The sequence below is a fragment of the Salminus brasiliensis genome, chromosome 1 (assembly GCF_030463535.1).
Source record: "Salminus brasiliensis chromosome 1, fSalBra1.hap2, whole genome shotgun sequence".
In the NCBI taxonomy this organism is placed as follows: Eukaryota; Metazoa; Chordata; class Actinopteri; order Characiformes; family Bryconidae; genus Salminus; species Salminus brasiliensis.
The window spans coordinates 28,464,640-28,483,260 of record NC_132878.1 but is presented as its reverse complement, the minus strand read 5'-3'; the positions used below and the strand labels follow the sequence as shown (position 1 = coordinate 28,483,260).

Below are 18,621 nucleotides of genomic sequence, written 5' to 3'. Positions count from 1 at the left end.
TCATTCTTCCTCCTCCAGACATACAGCTGATCCACAGGCCCAAACTTCTGAGGCTTGTATCTGGGGTTTTGAGCAGATTGGAGCTGACTTGTGCTCTTTCTGACTTGTTTTGTATGTATCTTACTGTGCAACATAAAACCCCAGTGCCTGCTGCCACCAAATCCTGCAGCAGATCCTTTGCAGTCAATCAAGGGTTTTTGACCACCTGCTTCCACATATATACATATATACATAATACATAATATACATACATAATGTCATTAAAGAACAATACATATGCACACAGAAACAAGCAGTTTTGGGTAGAAATTTTAATATAAAAACGATGTCATTTTACAAAAGTTGAGAAAAAGAGAACAGTTGTATTTGTATCTACATATTTACAGTTCTCGTATACAAATGTACATTATTTTCAGGAAGAATTAGTGAAATATCACACACACCTCATTTACAGACAACACCGCACAACACACACACACATCATCTCCATCTGTCATACAATAACTTTCACTGCACAAATAATCATGTTAACCAGTTTGAACTGAAAGTGTTTATGGTTCGCTATGGCAAAACAAATCAACAGTTTCAGCTTCTGATACACCTGAGCCAGGTAAATTACAGAAAACAATTATCAAAAAAGTTTAACTTAAACATGTTAGTAATTGTTTTCGAGTTAATTTAACACAGATTGTTTTTCTGTTAGAGATTCAGTGTAGTCAAATTCTACTGAAGCGCCATTACTAACATTTATTTCTCAGTTTAGTCATTTCCAGTCCTCCCCCAATGGCACAATGCTTCACCTCATCATTAACAATCTGCCGCTAACACATTACCACTGGAGGCCCTTAAACAATAAAATAACCATTTAAGTATCCAGGTGTTTCTTTACGTTAAATATCCAGGTGGTTCTATATAGAATCACTGACGTTTTAAAGTTTGCCAGGCACTGTCCCTGCCACATTTGCAGCTCTCACAGCGTCCTCTAGTGGAAATAGTATGCAGACCCTCTGTTTTGTTGTTTTTAACAACCCCCCCCCAAAAAAAATTGTTCATAGAAAAACTATCAAGCAGTCTCCTTACACACAACTGCCGTGTTTATGGTTTGCAGAAAACCCCAAAGTAACCTTATATTGTTGTAGTTCAGCAATTGTAGGAGGCAGAGAAAATGAAAACATGAACATGATAGACATAACTCTGACTCTCTGCCTAGTCAAACCCCTGCTGTTTACCTGGCCCAGGTGCGCAGACTGGCCGTGGGTCATGGTGCCTTCAGATTATCCTCAGCTCAAAACAATCACAACTACTGATTTGTTTGTGTTTGCGTGGCCAATGGGCAGCTGGTCAATTTATCACATGATCAGTGCATGTATCAGCTAGGATAGACCAATGACATCACTGCTGAAAATGTTACTAATGTTCTGATGTACTGATATCAAAAACCTTGTTTTCTCTAAAATCACATTTCTGTTGGTCCACTGAACACAGTGTGTTTCTAGACAGTGGTGATTGGAAACAGGTAATTTTGGACTTACATTGTTTTTACCACATTTACAGGATATTTTGTTTGATCGTTTTATAATTTAATCATTTCCAAGAAAGAATGTTAGAAATAAGCCAACAGCAGTTCAGCCCCATCTCACACTTAAGTTATAAGGAGTGTTTCAGCCTAGAATAGAAGGCCGCCAATCAGAACAGAACTCATTTACATATACATCGGTCTTTTTAACTTTAATGAATAAAAAGAGGTTTAAAATTGGTCGTGTAAAAAATAATGGACTGTTTTTGCTTCATAAACTCACAGAAAGGCTGTAAATGGACCTCAGGGAAATAAATATAGGCTTTTTAAATAATCCAGAAATATTCTTACAGCAATCTCATAATGAGAAATATTAGATACATTGCGTTCGAGAAGTGAGAAGGATCCAAATGTTTGATGATGAGGGGTGAAGTGTGTTAGCGGAAGCAAAAAACGAACCAAGACCGAGATCTGTATACTCTGGGAAGAACCACTCCTAATTACGAAAATGCTTCTGAATCAGTTTGTGTTTACTAACGGCAGGCAGGCGGAACAGCCAGAGCATAAACGGCTGCAACGCAAACCCAAACAAACCCACACAAACCCACACACACACACTGTCACCGCAAAGAAACAACACATGATGACAAGCGTGTCGAAAAAGCATAGGGAAACCACATAGCTCAGAAATGTTTACACGCATTTCTGCTTCATATTTGCAGTACATGGACTGAACTTGAATGTATAGCCATGTATAAGCCTGGAATTTAAAGCGATAGTCACCACGTCATGTTAGGCCTTTTCTTTAGTTTTTTGTTTTGCATAGAAGCTACAAGTCTAATGTTGCTAACAAGTACCCCATCAATTAGCATGGTCTAAACCGTCACACCCTCGCGTCGGACTGTGTGAAGTTGTTCAGTAATCTCTATTAGGTTGCTTATGTAGTTTCTGACATTGTGTGACACACTGACTGAAACACCCATGCCCTTGGCCAGGCAAGCCTCGGTGTGAGCTAATCAGCTAGCCATGCAAACTTTGCAATGTGAAGCGTTTTGTAAGAGGTTTGAACAGAACGTACATTAAAGCCCTGAATAACTGCGGTGTCTGGCTGTAAGCTTTGGTGTAAAACTGCAGAGTATCGCTATTTTGTGTGTTTGTTGGCCATGTGTCTGTTAGCTTGCTAACTAAGTAGTAAGGAGTAAGGCCGCTGTATCAGTGTCACATTACAAATAGAGATGTTTGCAGTGTAAAGTTTAGCAAACTTAATATGATTTTTTTTTATTCAACATTTTAACACTTTAAGTTTTGCTGCTTTGACTTAGTTTTGTCCACCGCTTTTGCGTTTGAAAAGGGAAATGTGATTTGTCAATGTTGAGTCAGTAGTGTCATTACAGCAAGAAAAATCTAGTCAAGACCATAGAAGGCTCTTGCTATATTCTGTAAATGCTCACAAAATACTTAATACTTAATGAATTATGTTTACATTCGTCTTGCATTCTATACATTTCAAGCCCCAGACTATTTCTTGTCTGTTTTTCTAGGCAAATTCTCCCGCTGAAGTCGAACGCCTTGTCCTTTTGAGAGCAGATGTAACCCTTAAGGTGGCATCAGTGTTTCCCTTAAGGGAAAATGGTAAGAGCAAGTGGATAAGGGTCTGTTAAAAGCAGCACAGCAAAATGGAGGGGTTGTTACTAGGTATTTAGCAGTAAGCATGATGCTAATCGGTGGTTTCTGTTACTTGTTCACAACAGACACATCTTAGCTACATTTGTAAAATGTAAATAAGATTTTTCACCTAATGAGAATCACTTTACAACAGCAAAAATACAGTTATGGTTTTAGTGCTAAATGTAGAGGTGGTGTGTGCATGTGTGTGTGTGTGTTCAGTGTGAGTCTTACAATCATTATCTGTGTCCTAAACCTCTCTCCTCATTGCTGAGTCCACACACTGCAGAACTTAGAGACTTAGAGAGGCTGTAACTTGTCCAGTCACTGTGCTGACCTGTAGTTTGTGAAGCAGGAGACAGAGCCTCAAGGGTTCGTTTGAGCCAACAGCAATACAAGAGTATTTGCATAGTGCGGAATGAACACGCCTGCTTGGTTGAGGCAAGCAAGGGGAACTCGAGAAACTTGGGCTGGAGTTCAGGGTGGCCCCCTTTTTTGCCAAGTAGAGATCATACGTGAGCATCCATTGAACTAGAAGGAGGAGCTGAGGTGTTGGTGGGGTGGTTTTCCTCACGAGTAGGAGAGCAGAGAAAAGTGTTTAGTAATAGAGAGCAAGGGTTGGGGCGTTTAGTTATTACATACCTCCATTTGTAGAATGTTCAAAAAAAAAGTGTGTAGGTCTATTTGAAATCTTGTTCAAATATTCCAGTATCTGATATTAGTGTTTATATTAGAATATGTAAATTAGTTTAGTATGAAAACACATCAAACGGCCTTTTATCCTTTACAATCTGCATTTCATCATTTCTGCAGCCGGACGGCTTCATAGGCATTAACAGTAAAGCTATCTAGACACAAAATAATATTGTATTCTACTAATAATAAAACTACTAACATCGCCAGTTCGTCCCAGCCTAATTACAGAACAGAAAATGGGTGGATCTGATAGGATGACATGGATCATGTGAGTGTTGATGGCAAGCTGTGACTGGTCAGGGATGAGTCAGTAGTGTCATATTAGAGCTTGATGCTGTCTTCTCTTTCTGGAGGTACGTTAGCCCAAAGACGACTCGCTATTTTATGTAAATGCTATTACATAATTACATAATAATTACATATATTACATAATAATGTTACATTCAATTTACATTCTGTAAAAAATTCAAGCACGCAATTTCCACGTTTCCTGTCTGTTTTTGGCAAAAAGGACGAACTCACAAAAACTGCAACTGTTACAGATGTTGAAATCCATGTAAAATATTCTACTAATGTGGTCTGGACTGAACGTTTGCAGTCTGCACTTTCGATAAATGTGTTCTTACGTAGCTACCATTGGACAAGCTTTACAAAAGGAACCCAGTCGAAATGGGTCTACATGAATTAATGCAGTGGAAGTGAAACATTGGTATAATGACAGACATTTTGCAAACTGACTGACTTGGGTGTGTGTTGGGGGAAGCTGAAGTCTGACAGGTTGGTTCAGGTGTGTCCCCTGGCCATGATCTTTGAGCTTACTGGCTCCAGTGCATCCTGAAAGTTTGGTCCGTGAGCTGACTGGCTTAGGAGTGCCCTGTGGGCATCAGCTAGTAGGTGTTTCCTGTAGCCATGGTCAGTGGTCAGAGCTCATTGGCTCAGGAATGTCCTCAGGTGGTCACCTTAAGAAAGTGTTCAGAAGGTGTGGTCAATGAGGTGACTCATGTCTATCACAAAGATGTGGTCTGGGATTTGACTAGGTCATTGCGTCCTCTGATCGGCACAAGTGTGTCTTCGGTGTGGCCTCTGAGCAAGCTGGCTCAGCCTTGTCTGGTGGGCGTAGTCAGTGAGCCTGATGGCTCAGGTGTCTCCTTGAGGGTGTGGTCAGTGAGCTGATTGAGTCAGGTGTGTCGTAGATGTGGCCTCTGAGCAGACTGACTCAGCCTTGTCCTGTGGATGTGATCTGTTAGATTAATGGTTCAGGTGTGTTATTTGGGCAGGGTGTATGAGCTTAATGGCTCAGGTGTGTCCGGTGGGTAGTGGTCTATGAGCTTAACGGCTCAGGTTTGTCCAGTGTTCGTGAGATAATTAGGTCAGTTGTGTCCTGTAGGCATAGTCTGTGAGCTTTAATGGCTCAGGTCTGTCCGGTGGGCATGGTCTGTGAGCTTAAGGGCTCAGTTCTGTCCGGTGGGCGTGGTCTATGCGATTAATACCTCAGGTATGTCATGTGGGTGTGAGCTAACTGGGTCAGGTGTGCAATGTGGGCATGGTCTCTGGGCTCAATGGCTCGGGTGTGTCCTAAAGTCTATGAGCTGATTGGCTCAGGTGTCCTGTTAGTGAAATGTATTAGCTGATTAGCTCAGCTGTGTCTAGCAGACATTGAAACCTGAGCTCAATAGCTCAGGTGTGTCCAGTGGGCGGGGCCTCCCCCAGACGGATGCTGCCGAGGAAGGTGGTGTGGTTGCTCATGGAGATGGAGGTGTCCTCGTAGACCATGCGGATGGAGATGCGCTGTTTGGCGCGGAGCCGACACACCCCTGCAGTGTAGCAGGTGTTAAACTTGCGCTGTCCGGTCTCGATACTCCGCGTGCAGCGCAGGAACGGGTCCTTATCAATCATCACCTCATAGCTTGCTATGTCTGTGAAGTTCAGGTAGTACACCTACACATGCAGAAACACATGCAAACATACACACACACACACAGACAGAAAATGCAGAAACGTGTGTCAGACATATCAATATCATTACATAATACTTCTGATATTTTGTGTGTGTGCATATATGTGTCTACAATGCTAATCAAACGACATGTTTAAATACAAACAACTTCATATTAATGATATTAAATAGTTATCTGCTCTTAGATTAGATTTTGCCATTGTTTTTGCCAAAGCTGTAAAACTAAAGGAACACCTTCCTAAACCCCTGGCTTGGGAATGATCTCCCTTGTTGTGATGTCAGCACTCATCAGCACCATCGGTTTAAACCACATTTAGGGCCAGTGTGCTTTAATCCTGTTCTTTTTAACAAGAGTGTGGAAAAGAACATGAAGTTCAGTGATGAAGATCAATATCCCCAAAGCATTAGCACACACAGACAGGTGAAAAATAAAAGATAAGCCCTAAATAAAAAAGGGAAGAAACATAACGAATGCAGATGCTTCCAGAATGCAGTGTTCTGCATGATCTGATTAGGCAATTAATCAGCTATAAAAATGACGTCTTTAGGATGTTATCGGAACGTTTATTTTGTTGGGTCTGACATCCTTACTGCATTCCAAGAACGTCCTCATTCTATTACAAAAAACATTTACAACGTAACTTTGTGACCTCACCTGGACATTTTTCATTCTATTTTAAAATGTCTTTCTTCCTTTAGCTTAAACCCTACATTACAACACCTAAAGCCAACAAGCTAAACGTATTATACATCCCTAAATACACTATATGTCCAAATGTTTGTGGACACCCCTTCTAATGAATGCATTTAGCTACTTCAAGTTGTACCTATTGCTGACACAAATGTGCAAATGCACACACACAGCCTGTCTAGTGCCTGTAGAGAAATATTGCCAGTAGAATAGGACTCTATGGGGGCAGATAAACCTGAACCTATTGGCATCATGCCTAATGCCAGGCTAGGCGAGAGGGATGTAAGCCCCGCAGCATTGAGCTGTGGAGCAGTGGAACTGTGTTCTCTGGAACAATGGATGTTGCTCAATCCAATACTTTTGGGATGAGTTGGGGACTTGGGGAAAAGTTTGGGGAGTTGGGGATGAGGTGGGGTAATGATCATCCAACATCCTGACCTCACTAACGCTCTTGTTGATAATTGTAATCAGATCCTCACAGCAATGCTCCAAAAATTAGTCAACATTTTTCTGGACAGTAGAGACTAAAGCACTCCAACAGAAGCACTATTTGGTTTTAGAGCAAAACAATTAATTTGCAGGTGTCCCAGTACTTTTGTTCAAATAGTATATCTCTATATGTATATATATTGGAACTAAAACTCCGAACTCAACAACGAACTCAGCAGACCAAAACAGAACCACCACCAGGCTATATCTGCTATGCCCTGTGCCATATGAGAACCCTGAGCAGCTCAGTTGACTCTTAGCTTTCAATGAAAGTCAGTGTAAAAATATTTTATTCCAAGTAATCTTGGACTATTTCTATTGGTCCATTTATCATGAAGTTTTGGCAGAATAAATAATAATAATAAAAAATAGGGGCTCCAGTGTCTCTAAACATTTGCTCTATCCTTAGGAGACTGAACTAAACAACTAAACTGGAGATACAAGGTTTCAGTCCTACAACGAGTATATTAGTAGTATATAGTGTAATGTGTTGTTTGTGTGTGTGGGTGTGTGCAGGAAACAGCATAGGGAGTGTACTCACTTCTACCTGACTATAGATGAAGTAAGTTCCGTCCACCAGCACCTCCAGCTCTCCGGAGCGTGTGTGCATCTTAAACACTCGCGGGTAAGTCAGGATCATCTTCCAGTTTTTCAGGACGCCTTCTGAGAGATCTCACAAAAAGATATCAGTCACTACTCACCCATCCGCTAACACCAACACACACACACACACACACACACACACACTCACAGACATCTACTGGACCAGTCACCAAACCATTAAACCAGCTATCTCCTGCATCTTACATGGTGATGGTAACAGTCACTGTTGTTAACATATTACAAAATGATTCAACCTGTTTCTGCATATTTTACGAATAAAAAAAAATCTATTCAAATAATAGAAAACAAACCTATTCCCCACCACAGTAAAATCACATGGGATAATTACACATTTACATTTATGGCATTTAGCTGACGCTCTTATCCAGAGCGACATACAAGGTTATTCATATCACAGAGGAGGGCCAATGTAGAGTTAGGAGTCTGGCCCAAGGACTCTTATTGGTGTAGCGCAGCACAGTCACCCAGACCGGGAATCAAACCCTGGTCTCCCACATGGTGTTGTAACTCAGTGGCAGGTAGTGGTGTTATCTGTTGTGCCACACCAACCACATTTCCCTTAGTAATAACGTCTAGAAAAAGGCTGGCCAATTTTATATGCCCACATTTGCCAAAACATTGTCTTTCACTTTCTTATTTATAAATAGCTATCATATTATTCAGGTTAATTTACTGGAAGGTGTACTTTTATGCTTTTATTGAAATCAGTTATCAGTATATCATTTAAGACTTCAGAGAGTCTTAAGATTAGAGAGTTAAGATTATATTTCTGCTAAATTTGTCCACTAACCTCTGCATGTACACTTTAAACAATTGGAACAGCATTGTTTTTTTCTGTTTACCTTTATTATATAGTTTCTATCTACTATACTTATATCTACTGACCTGCTTAATCCAATATCTACATAAATATGCAAATAGAAAATCAAACTAGTGCCAGTATAAAGAGAGCTGGGCAGCTAAGATACAAAGTGATGTAGGATTGTAAGTCAAATATCACCTGTTCAAAAGGTTTAAAGAGATATTTATTACATTGTGTAAAAATAAAATGAATTTTAGAGAAATGTATGGTAAAAAAATATATTTTTAAATACTTCCGGCTTAGCTAATATGTTACAGGGCTGATAGAAACATTACACTAGTGCAAAAGAACTGAGTCAAAGATTCTGTTTAAAGAATGAGCGATTTCATGACACAGACACCGAAAAAGTACAGATGTTCATAAAAGCATGATTTAAAATTAAATATGTTTCTTAATGCCGCATTTTCTTTCCAGTACAGTATTCCCTGATATTAATACTCAGCAAATAGTAGACCTGTCTCTCTTCTCTCTGAATGCTTAAGTCAAGTTTTAGAAAGGGTATGCATAGACGTTAAAAAGGTCAGTGTGTTAAAAAGCTCATGGCTGTATTGGTTTACAAGATTACATTATGGTTTTATACATTATTATTCATTAAAAATTATTGTTATTATTACCTTCTATTATTAATAATGTTACTAAATAAAATGTGGTGTGAAACCATGTTCATGTGCATGTGTTAACTCTTACCTTCTTTCACCTGTATGGTCGTTTCTTGACCCTGCAGGTGCACCACAGCTGGCTGCAAGCACACACACACACATAATGTATGTCAAACTCATTGGTACACACTTTATAATTCAAATGCTCAACAGACTTGGGGATACCTTAAGCTACACTGCATCTTTTCAAACAGCTGCTAACGCAACACCACCGGAGCTCAACACGCTTGGAGGAGAGCACTAACTGCTAATTCTGTTAGGTCAGCTAAGAGATGCCTGTGCAAGCGGTTTACCCATTTAGCCTAAGAAACATGTGGTAACAAGCAGTTGATCAGTTTTATTCAACTCAAATAAATATTTTTAATGAAAGATTACTTGATTTAAATAATTTATTTCAGTCATGATGAAAAGGAAGGCCCAATATCTTAAGGATGATTGTGGCATCACTGGGGAAACTAATGATTCCTTGATGACATTTTATTAATTAAATGAAATAAAAAGATGACTGTCAGTTGTGGGCACATAGCAATAGTAAATGCAGTAACCATGCCCTTTCTTTAAAAGGAGCATTTTACTCACTATAATTATGTTACACTGCCTATGCTATAAAAAAGTTTCAAGAAGTTCATCAACAAAGACAGAATCACCTGTAACCTACACAGAATTGTTTTCTACACAAGTCTTACTAAATAACTGACACAGTTACTAGATTAAACAATCCAGCTGTGTATAAATTACAGAACCAGAAGCAGAATGTAAGAGTATCAACAGTAATCTAGACAATGCTGATAAATTTCATGGGCTCTGAATACTTGGGCTAGTGCTTTCTGCACAGAACACACCAATACTGAATATCCAAACAGAGAGAATCTCATACCTGTGTGTCTCTGAACCGGCCCTTTTCACCTCCACCTGTCCAAACACACACACACACATAAACCGACAATGAGCAACAAATACGTATTGCATGTAAAAATATGATTTGCATGTCTGTAAAGTTACTACTATATTATAGTAAGATTTACTGTATTATATTATTGATTTGATTTCAAGGCAGGCTCCAGACTCAACACGACTCTGACCAGAAAGAGGTAGATAAGAAGCTGGATGGATGACCTGAGGAAGGCGGGTGCACGTACATACATCCTGTACATCCTGTATCCATGTATTTGCTGCCACTACACACTGGATATTTTTGGCTCAATCAATTTTTTTTTTGTTTATGGCATTACTTTGTCTAAGAACAGTTAAGAACCTATATCTACACATTAGCATTTTATGTCCTTAAAATATTTTCCTTACCTTTACTGGAATTGTATTTTTAAATCACTCTTTAAATGTTATTTTATTTGTTTGTTATACAATTTATATTTATGTGCTGAATGAGAAATCTCAACAACCAACAATACACACACACACACACATGCACACACAAGTCCAATGTCTTTCTTACTTTCTTAATTTCACTCTGACATAACTACACATCCTACACATCTGTGATGCTGTGTGTCGATGTTTACCTGCTGCTAGCAAAGGCACACAAACTCAGAGAGAACAGAGATACATACATACTGGATAAAGAGACTTGATCTGCATAAAGAAGCTCTTTGATGAAAACCTGATTTTTAATAGACTTAATAGAGGACTAGCTCTCTATCGCTTGTCCTACGAAATAGAAAACGCCTTTTCCCGTTCGTGAAGTCATTATGAAACTGAGCTGGGTTGATGGAAACGTCTCAGGAATTCAGATCTGGCTGTTCAGACTAAGGTGGCATCGCTGCGTATTTGATACAAATCCGAATTCAGTACCATATATAAGAGTGGCCCTAATTGCTGTTTGCTGTTCTGCATCCTCCAGTTGATCATACTCCTCAATCCAGTGATCTATAGCTCAGAGCTCCAAACACTGAGCCTCCACTTTCCCCAGTACAGTACAAGTGCCCCCCTTGCCTCCCAGGTGCACATGTTCAGTTTACATGATCAGATATATACCATCAGTGTCTGTAAAATTTGGCCCTTACCTGGTCCCTGAGGTCCAGGAGGACCCTGTGGCCCTGGAGGTCCGGGAGGTCCTGGAGGTCCTGGTGGTCCGGGTGGTCCGGAAGGTCCCATGGCATTGGTGCCTGGGTATCCAGGAAATCCTGGGATTCCAGGTGGCCCTGGAGGTCCGGGTGGACCAGGTGGGCCAGGGAGGCCCTGGGGTCCCTCAGGGCCACGGGGACCCTTCTTCCCTACAAAATCAACAATATAGTAGTAACTCTAATTGATACATTAAATCACTGAATTAGATTTTTTTAAATGTCCATAATGTCCATTTTCCTTTAACTTCAATCCGTCCTTATTTTCAGGCTACTGATAGATCCGCTTCTTCTTTTATAATTCACATGATGTAAAAGGTACTTTAAACTCACAGTTCTCCATTAATAATATCTTTATTTTATGATTGACAGGAGAAAATATCTGTGAAAAAAATTATGACAACTCTGGAACATAAACCTATAATGCTGTTGTGATTGGACCTTAAAGGAAATACATTATGAATGTTGGGCAATATGAATGTTAACAAAATTAGCTGGATCGGGTATTGGATAATTAGGCTGATCCATGGAACCGATCCTTTCACTTTAATTTGTTGGTGTGAAACAATTAAATGACAAAAGGCAAGTATACATTTATATCTATGTGTTAATTTGTTTTATTATATAAAGTAATGTTTAAGTCAATCCTGATGCCTTAAGTGCATCCCTAATATTAACATAACTTATATTTAAAAATCAATAACGGTCGGAAATGCACACAGTCATGCACCCCCCTACACACACACACACACACACACACACACACACACACAGATCTACGTTACCTTTTCTTCTCTCGCCTCCCTTTTTTTCTCTGTCTCTCCTTTTACCAGCTGCAGGTGGATTCTCTTCTGAAAGAGAAGCAAAGTATGTATGACATTGTATGTGTGTGTATTTGTGAAAAAATAATACACTGTGTGCAGAATTATTAGGCAAATGAGTATTTTGATCACATCATCCTTTTTATACATGTTGTCCTACTCCAAGCTCTATAGGCTTGAAAGCCAACTACCAATCAAGTAAATCAGGTGATGTGCATCTTTGTAATGAGAAGGGGTGTGGTCTAATTACATCAACACCCTATATGGCAAAATGGGTCAAAAGAGAGATTTGACAGACTCTGAAAAGTAAAAAATTGTGAGATGTCTTGCAGAGGGATGCAGCAGTCTTGAAATTGCCAAACTTTTGAAGCGTGATCACCGAACAATCAAGCGCTTCATGGCAAATAGCCAACAGGGTCGCAAGAAACGTGTTGGAAAAAAAAAGGCGCAAAATAACTGCCCAGGAATTGAGGAAAATCAAGCGTGAAGCTGCCAAGATGCCATTTGCCACCAGTTTTGCCATATTTCAGAGCTGCAACGTTACTGGAGTATCAAAAAGCACAAGGTGTGCAATACTCAGGGACATGGCCAAGGTAAGGAAGGCTGAAAAACCACCACCTTTGAACAAGAAACATAAGATAAAACGTCAAGACTGGGCCAAGAAATATCTTAAGACTGAAGGTTTTATGGACTGATGAAATGCAAGTGACTCTTAATGGGGCAGATGGATGGGCCCGAGGCTGGATCAGTAAAGGGCAGAGAGCTCCACTCCGACTCAGACGCCAGCAAGGTGGAGGTGGGGTACTGGTATGGGCTGGTATCATCAAAGATGAACTTGTGGGACCTTTTCGGGTTGAGGATGGAGTGAAGCTCAACTCCCAGACCTACTGCCAGTTTCTGGAAGACACCTTCAAGTAGTGGTACAGAAAGAAGTCGGTATCGTTCAAGAAAAACATGATTTTCATGAAGGACAATGCTCCATCACATGCATCCAAATACTCCACAGCGTGGCTGGCCAGTAAGGGTCTAAAAGAAGAAAAAATGATGACATGGCCCCCTTGTTCACCTGATCTGAACCCCATAGAGAACCTGTGGTCCCTCATGAAATGTGAGATCTACAGGGAGGGAAAACAGTACACCTCTCTGAACAGTGTCTGGGAGGCTGTGGTGTCTGCTGCATGCAATGTTGATCATAAACAGATCAACTGACAAAATCTATGGATGGAAGGCTTCTGAGTGTCATCGTAAAGAAAGGTGGCTATATTGGTCACTGATTTGTTTTTGGTTTTGTTTTTGAATGTCAGAAATGTTTATTTCTAAATTTTGTGTTATATTGGTTTACCTGGAAAAAAAACAAGTGAGATGGGTATATATTTGTTTTTTATTAAGTTGCCTAATAATTCTGCACAGTAATAGTTACCTGCACAAACAGATATCCTCCTAAGATCTAAAATCTAAAAAAAAAAAAAAAATTCACCCCACTCATCCTTCCAAAAATATTAAGCTTTGATATTTATCAAAGTCTTTCTCAAGAGTCTTTTGGGTTGATTGAGAACATAGCTGTTGTTCAATAATAAAAAGAATCCTCTCAAATACAACTTGCCTAATAATTCTGCACACACTGTATATTAATATTAATAACCCTAATGAGAGACTGTAACACACCTCAGTTTATACCACTATACCTACATTTAGAGTGTTATTAATATTCAACCCTAATGAGAGACTGTAACACACACCTCAGTTTATATCACAATACCTACATTTAGAGTGTTATTAATATTCAACCCTAATGAGAGACTGTAACTCACACTTCAGTTTATATCACAATACCTACATTTAGAGTGTTATTAATATTCAACCCTAATGAGAGACTGTAACACGCACCTCAGTTTATATCACAATACCTACATTTAGAGTGTTATTAATATTCAACCCTAATGAGAGACTGTAACTCACACCTCAGTTTATATCACAATACCTACATTTAGAGTGTTATTAATATTCAACCCTAATGAGAGTTAGTTTAATTGAGATACAGTACTCATACTTTCACTATAGTTCAGTTTCTACTCTTTTAATTGAGTTAGACTGTGATGCAGTACTCCTACTTTCACTATAGTACAGTTTCTGCTCTTTTAATTGAGTTAGATTGTGTTACAGTACTCACACGTTCACTATAGTACAGTGTCTGCTCTTTTAATTGAGTTAGATTGGGATACAGTACTCATACTTTCACTATAGTACAGTTTCTGCTCTTTTAATTGAGTCAGACTGTGATACAGTATTCATACTTTCACTATAGTACAGTTTCCGCTCTTTTAATTGAGTTAGATTATGATACAGTACTCATACTTTCACTATAGTACAGTTTCTGCTCTTTTAATTGAGTTATATTGTGATACAGTACTCATACTTTCACTATAGTAGTTTCTGCTCTTTTAATTGAGTTAGATTGTGATACAGTACTCATACTTTCACTATAGTACAGTATCCGCTCTTTTAATTGAGTTATATTGTGATACAGTACTCATACTTTCACTATAGTAGTTTCTGCTCTTTTAATTGAGTTAGATTGTGATACAGTACTCATACTTTCACTATAGTACAGTTTCTGCTCTTTTAATGGAGTTAGATTGTGATACAGTATCATACTTTCACTATAGTACAGTTTCTGCTCTTTTAATTGAGTTAGACTGTGATACAGTATCATACTTTCACTATAGTACAGTTTCTGCTCTTTTAATTGAGTTAGACTGTGATACAGTATCATACTTTCACTATAGTACAGTTTCTGCTCTTATAATTGAGTTAGATTGTGATACAGTATCATACTTTCACTATAGTACAGTTTCTGCTCTTTTAATTGAGTTAGATTGTGATACAGTATCATACTTTCACTATAGTACAGTTTCTGCTCTTTTAATGGAGTTAGACTGTGATACGGTAGGTAAATAAGAGTTTAAGATGACAAGTTGGGCAGTTATGAAGTGTGTAATCATACAGACTTCAATTAGAGACAGACCACACGCTCACATGCCAAAGGGTAAATATGATCCACCATCAGTGTGTGTTAATGATGTGCCAGATCCATTTGAAAAAAAGAATAAGTGATGCTTTTAAAATCTTCACATGAAACTCTTTAAATCAGACATTTCCTTTCAACCTCTCTCACTCCAGCGCAGAACACTATAAACTAGTACTATTTAAAACAATGTTGTGTATGTGTGTGTGTGTGTGTATGTGTGTGTATGTGTGAGCACACTGGCTGAACATCAGACGTGAGCTTCAAAACAAATCACCAGAAAAAAAATGACGGCCAACTCATAATGTGTGACAAACAGAAAATAAATGAATCTGATGAAATCAGCTGTTTTCAAGTTTAGTCTCTCTCTCTCTCTCTCTCTCTCTCTCTCTCTCTCTCTCTCTCACACACACACACACACTCACTGTCTCTGTCTCTCCATAAAGTGGTTCGGTTTCTGAGGAAGACTTTCTGAGGTCACCCTGTGTTTGTGTTGGCCAGTGTGTGTGTTTTTGGTTGTGATATGTGTGTGTGTGTGTGTGTGTGTTAATTAGTGCTGTGTGTGCAGCACTGGCCCAAAGCCTTCGCACGCAATCCACTGCTTTTTTATGAAAATAAGGATCGGGACAGAGGAGGATTAACACTGGATCTTCTGCCCAGATATTACACACACACACACACACACACACATACACACACACATACATACACACAAACTCACACACACAGAGCAATGTTTATGATGCTCATTGGGAAGTGATGTAGAGTTTACTGTCAGATTATATAAAGTAGTTTACAATAATTACAATTCAGCAAAAGAGGTTTCGGCCAGCTTTGTATCCAATCTGAGTGTCTTACTGCTGAGTATTAGCAGATAAAGATCTGGAAGGTAGGATGTACTGCCCATTAAAACTGAAGCTGTTTTAGTGGCTGATTACATAATGACTCATATATGATATATAATATAAAACTATATACTAATATAGCTCTATATTTTCAAATGTGTAAGGTTGTGACAACCTATGACCTGTAAGAAATTTGGAGCAATCCACTGAGAAATTTAGAGTTGTGAGAGATGTGGAACAATTTGGGATATAGGCTATAGGTGGTGGTTGTGAGAAATTTTGATAGACTTGGGACAGGGCTTATGAGATATCTGGAGCAATTGGAGACGGGATCTGTGAGAAATCCTGAGCAATTCGGAACATAGGTGCTGAGCAATCGTGATTCAAGTCAAAGGCTGTGAGAAATTCCGAACTTTTTGGGATGTGGCTTATGAGAGCATTTCGGGACTCAAGAGGGAGGCTTTGAGAAATTTAGAGTAATTTGAGAGAAAGGATTTGAGATATTCAGAGTAATTCGAGACAGAGGCTTTGAGATATTCAGAGTCATTTGAGAGAGAAGCTTTGAGATATTCAGAGAAACTTGAGAGGGAGGCTTTGAGAAATTCAGAGTAATTTGAGAGAGAGGCTTTGAGATATTCAGAGTCATTTGAGAGAGAGGTTTTGAGATATTCAGAGAAACTTGAGAGGGAGGCTTTGAGAAATTCAGAGCAATTTGAGAGGGAGGCTTTGAGAAATTCAGAGCAATTTGAGAGGGAGGCTTTGAGAAATTCAGAGTAACTTGAGAGGGAGGCTTTGAGAAATTCAGAGTAATTTGAGAGAAAGGATTTGAGAAATTCAAAGTAATTTGAGACGGAGGCTTTGAGAAATTCAGAGTAATTTGAGAGGGAGGCTTTGAGAAATTCAGAGCAATTTGAGAGGGAGGCTTTGAGAAATTCAGAGTAACTTGAGAGGGAGGCTTTGAGAAATTCAGAGTAATTTGAGAGAAAGGATTTGAGAAATTCAGAGTAATTTGAGACGGAGGCTTTGAGAAATTCAGAGAAATTTGAGAGGGAGGCTTTGAGAAATTCAGAGCAATTTGAGAGGGAGGCTTTGAGAAATTCAGAGTAACTTGAGAGGGAGGCTTTGAGAAATTCAAAGTAATTTGAGAGAAAGGATTTGAGAAATTCAGAGTAATTTGAGACGGAGGCTTTGAGAAATTCAGAGTAATTTGAGAGGGAGGCTTTGAGAAATTCAGAGTAATTTGAGAGAAAGGATTTGAGAAATTCAGAGTCATTTGAGAGAAAGGATTTGTGAAATTCAGAGTAATTTGAGAGGGAGGCTTTGAGAAATTCAGAGTCATTTGAGAGGGAGGCTTTGAGAAATTCAGAGTAATTTGAGAGGGAGGCTTTGATAAATTCAGAATCATTTGAGAGAGAGGCTTTGAGGCTCAGAGTCATTTGGTACACAGCCTGTGCTAGAGTCACTCTTGCGGTGAGCATTTGGGGCACTACAGCACTAAGTTGGCACAGACAGTAAATATTTGGCCTTTGTTTACATCAACATGAAAATTTCTCAATAGACATTGTTACTAAAAAGGCTGAAAATGTTTTGATTCAGTAAACCCCCAGACAGGCCTGAGTGAGTCACACGCCCAACTTGGAGTCACTCTCAGGATGCACACACACTCTCAAAGAGACAAAGGTTCACAAGCGTGTATGTGTGTGTGTGAAACAAACCGTGTGGAATTTTCGCTGAAAGTCAAAACCCCAAAACGTGGTGTAAATACATGTCCAAGATCGTTATGATGACACTAACAATAATACATGTCTGCTGCGTGTCTAGCGCTGTGTGTGTGTGATGTCTCCAGTGAAGCCCATTCTCCCCCTGACAGGCCTGGAGAGGTTTGGTGAGTGTTTAGATGTTTTGTCTGCTTGTGTGTGTTATGCGATCTGAAGGAACTACTTCACTTTTCAAATGTCAAACAAAACCAAACTAACCCTTTTCTTTTTTAAATCTAGTTTTATATATTTACCCTTCAACCACTTTCCTGGTTTACTACGCCAAACCGCATCTCATGGAACACCCGGAACTCCTGGAGATTATCTACCAGCTAACCACCGGATCAGGTGTGTTAAATCTGGGTTGGGGCCAGTGCAGGTCTGAGCCTTCCTGGAGCCATTAAAAAGCGACAGTTCTGCAACACAACTTCAAATTTACCCAATTCTTCGGACTTAGGCCAGATGCAGTTGATCGGCCAGAACATGTCTGGTGTCTCAAGTTTGCTTCTTTAGTTTCACAGCTGAGCCTAACAAGTAGGCTCAAGAACACATTGTAAAAACAGTAGTAGGCCCTGTATCCTCCCGTCCCCTGCTTGGGAACCTTTAGGATTGATCGCTGGACCCCAGATGCAGTCGATCGGTTTGGTATCTGACATGCACCCCTTTAGTTTACAATGGGAGATTTTTGGCTAACATTGTCACCAATCTCATCTCCATCTACAAACCCTTAAAAACATATTTATATGCTCTAACAGCATTAAAACTTATCTAAACATTTCAGCTAAAACTGGAACTACTTCACCATCCACATAACATCCCACTTCATAGTACTGTTCCATTATTACTGCTATTCCATGTAGTACTATTCCACTTTCAAACTGAACCACAGTGTGCAGAAGTGGTCCTAGTTACTCAGAATAAAGATCTGAGTGACAA

The 18,621-nt window shown here is 39.3% G+C and overlaps 1 protein-coding gene across 3 annotated transcripts in view; it reads right to left on the bottom strand.

Moving 5' to 3' along the window:
• Positions 1 to 305: 305 nt before the first annotated feature.
• Positions 306 to 18,621, bottom strand: part of eda (ectodysplasin A) — a 60,730-nt gene continuing 42,414 nt past the window's right edge. Inside the window, exons 3-8 of one of the 3 annotated variants that reach the window (XM_072676671.1) lie at positions 12,023 to 12,088; positions 11,181 to 11,390; positions 10,037 to 10,071; positions 9,188 to 9,239; positions 7,556 to 7,686; positions 306 to 5,815 (exon numbers count right to left, since the gene is read on the bottom strand). In XM_072676671.1, coding sequence (XP_072532772.1) covers positions 5,555 to 5,815; positions 7,556 to 7,686; positions 9,188 to 9,239; positions 10,037 to 10,071; positions 11,181 to 11,390; positions 12,023 to 12,088 — 755 coding nt within the window. In that variant the 3' untranslated portion in view covers positions 306 to 5,554. The remainder of the gene's footprint in view (positions 5,816 to 7,555; positions 7,687 to 9,187; positions 9,240 to 10,036; positions 10,072 to 11,180; positions 11,391 to 12,022; positions 12,089 to 18,621) is intronic. The other 2 variants (XM_072676672.1, XM_072676673.1) reach the window with 2 other exon arrangements.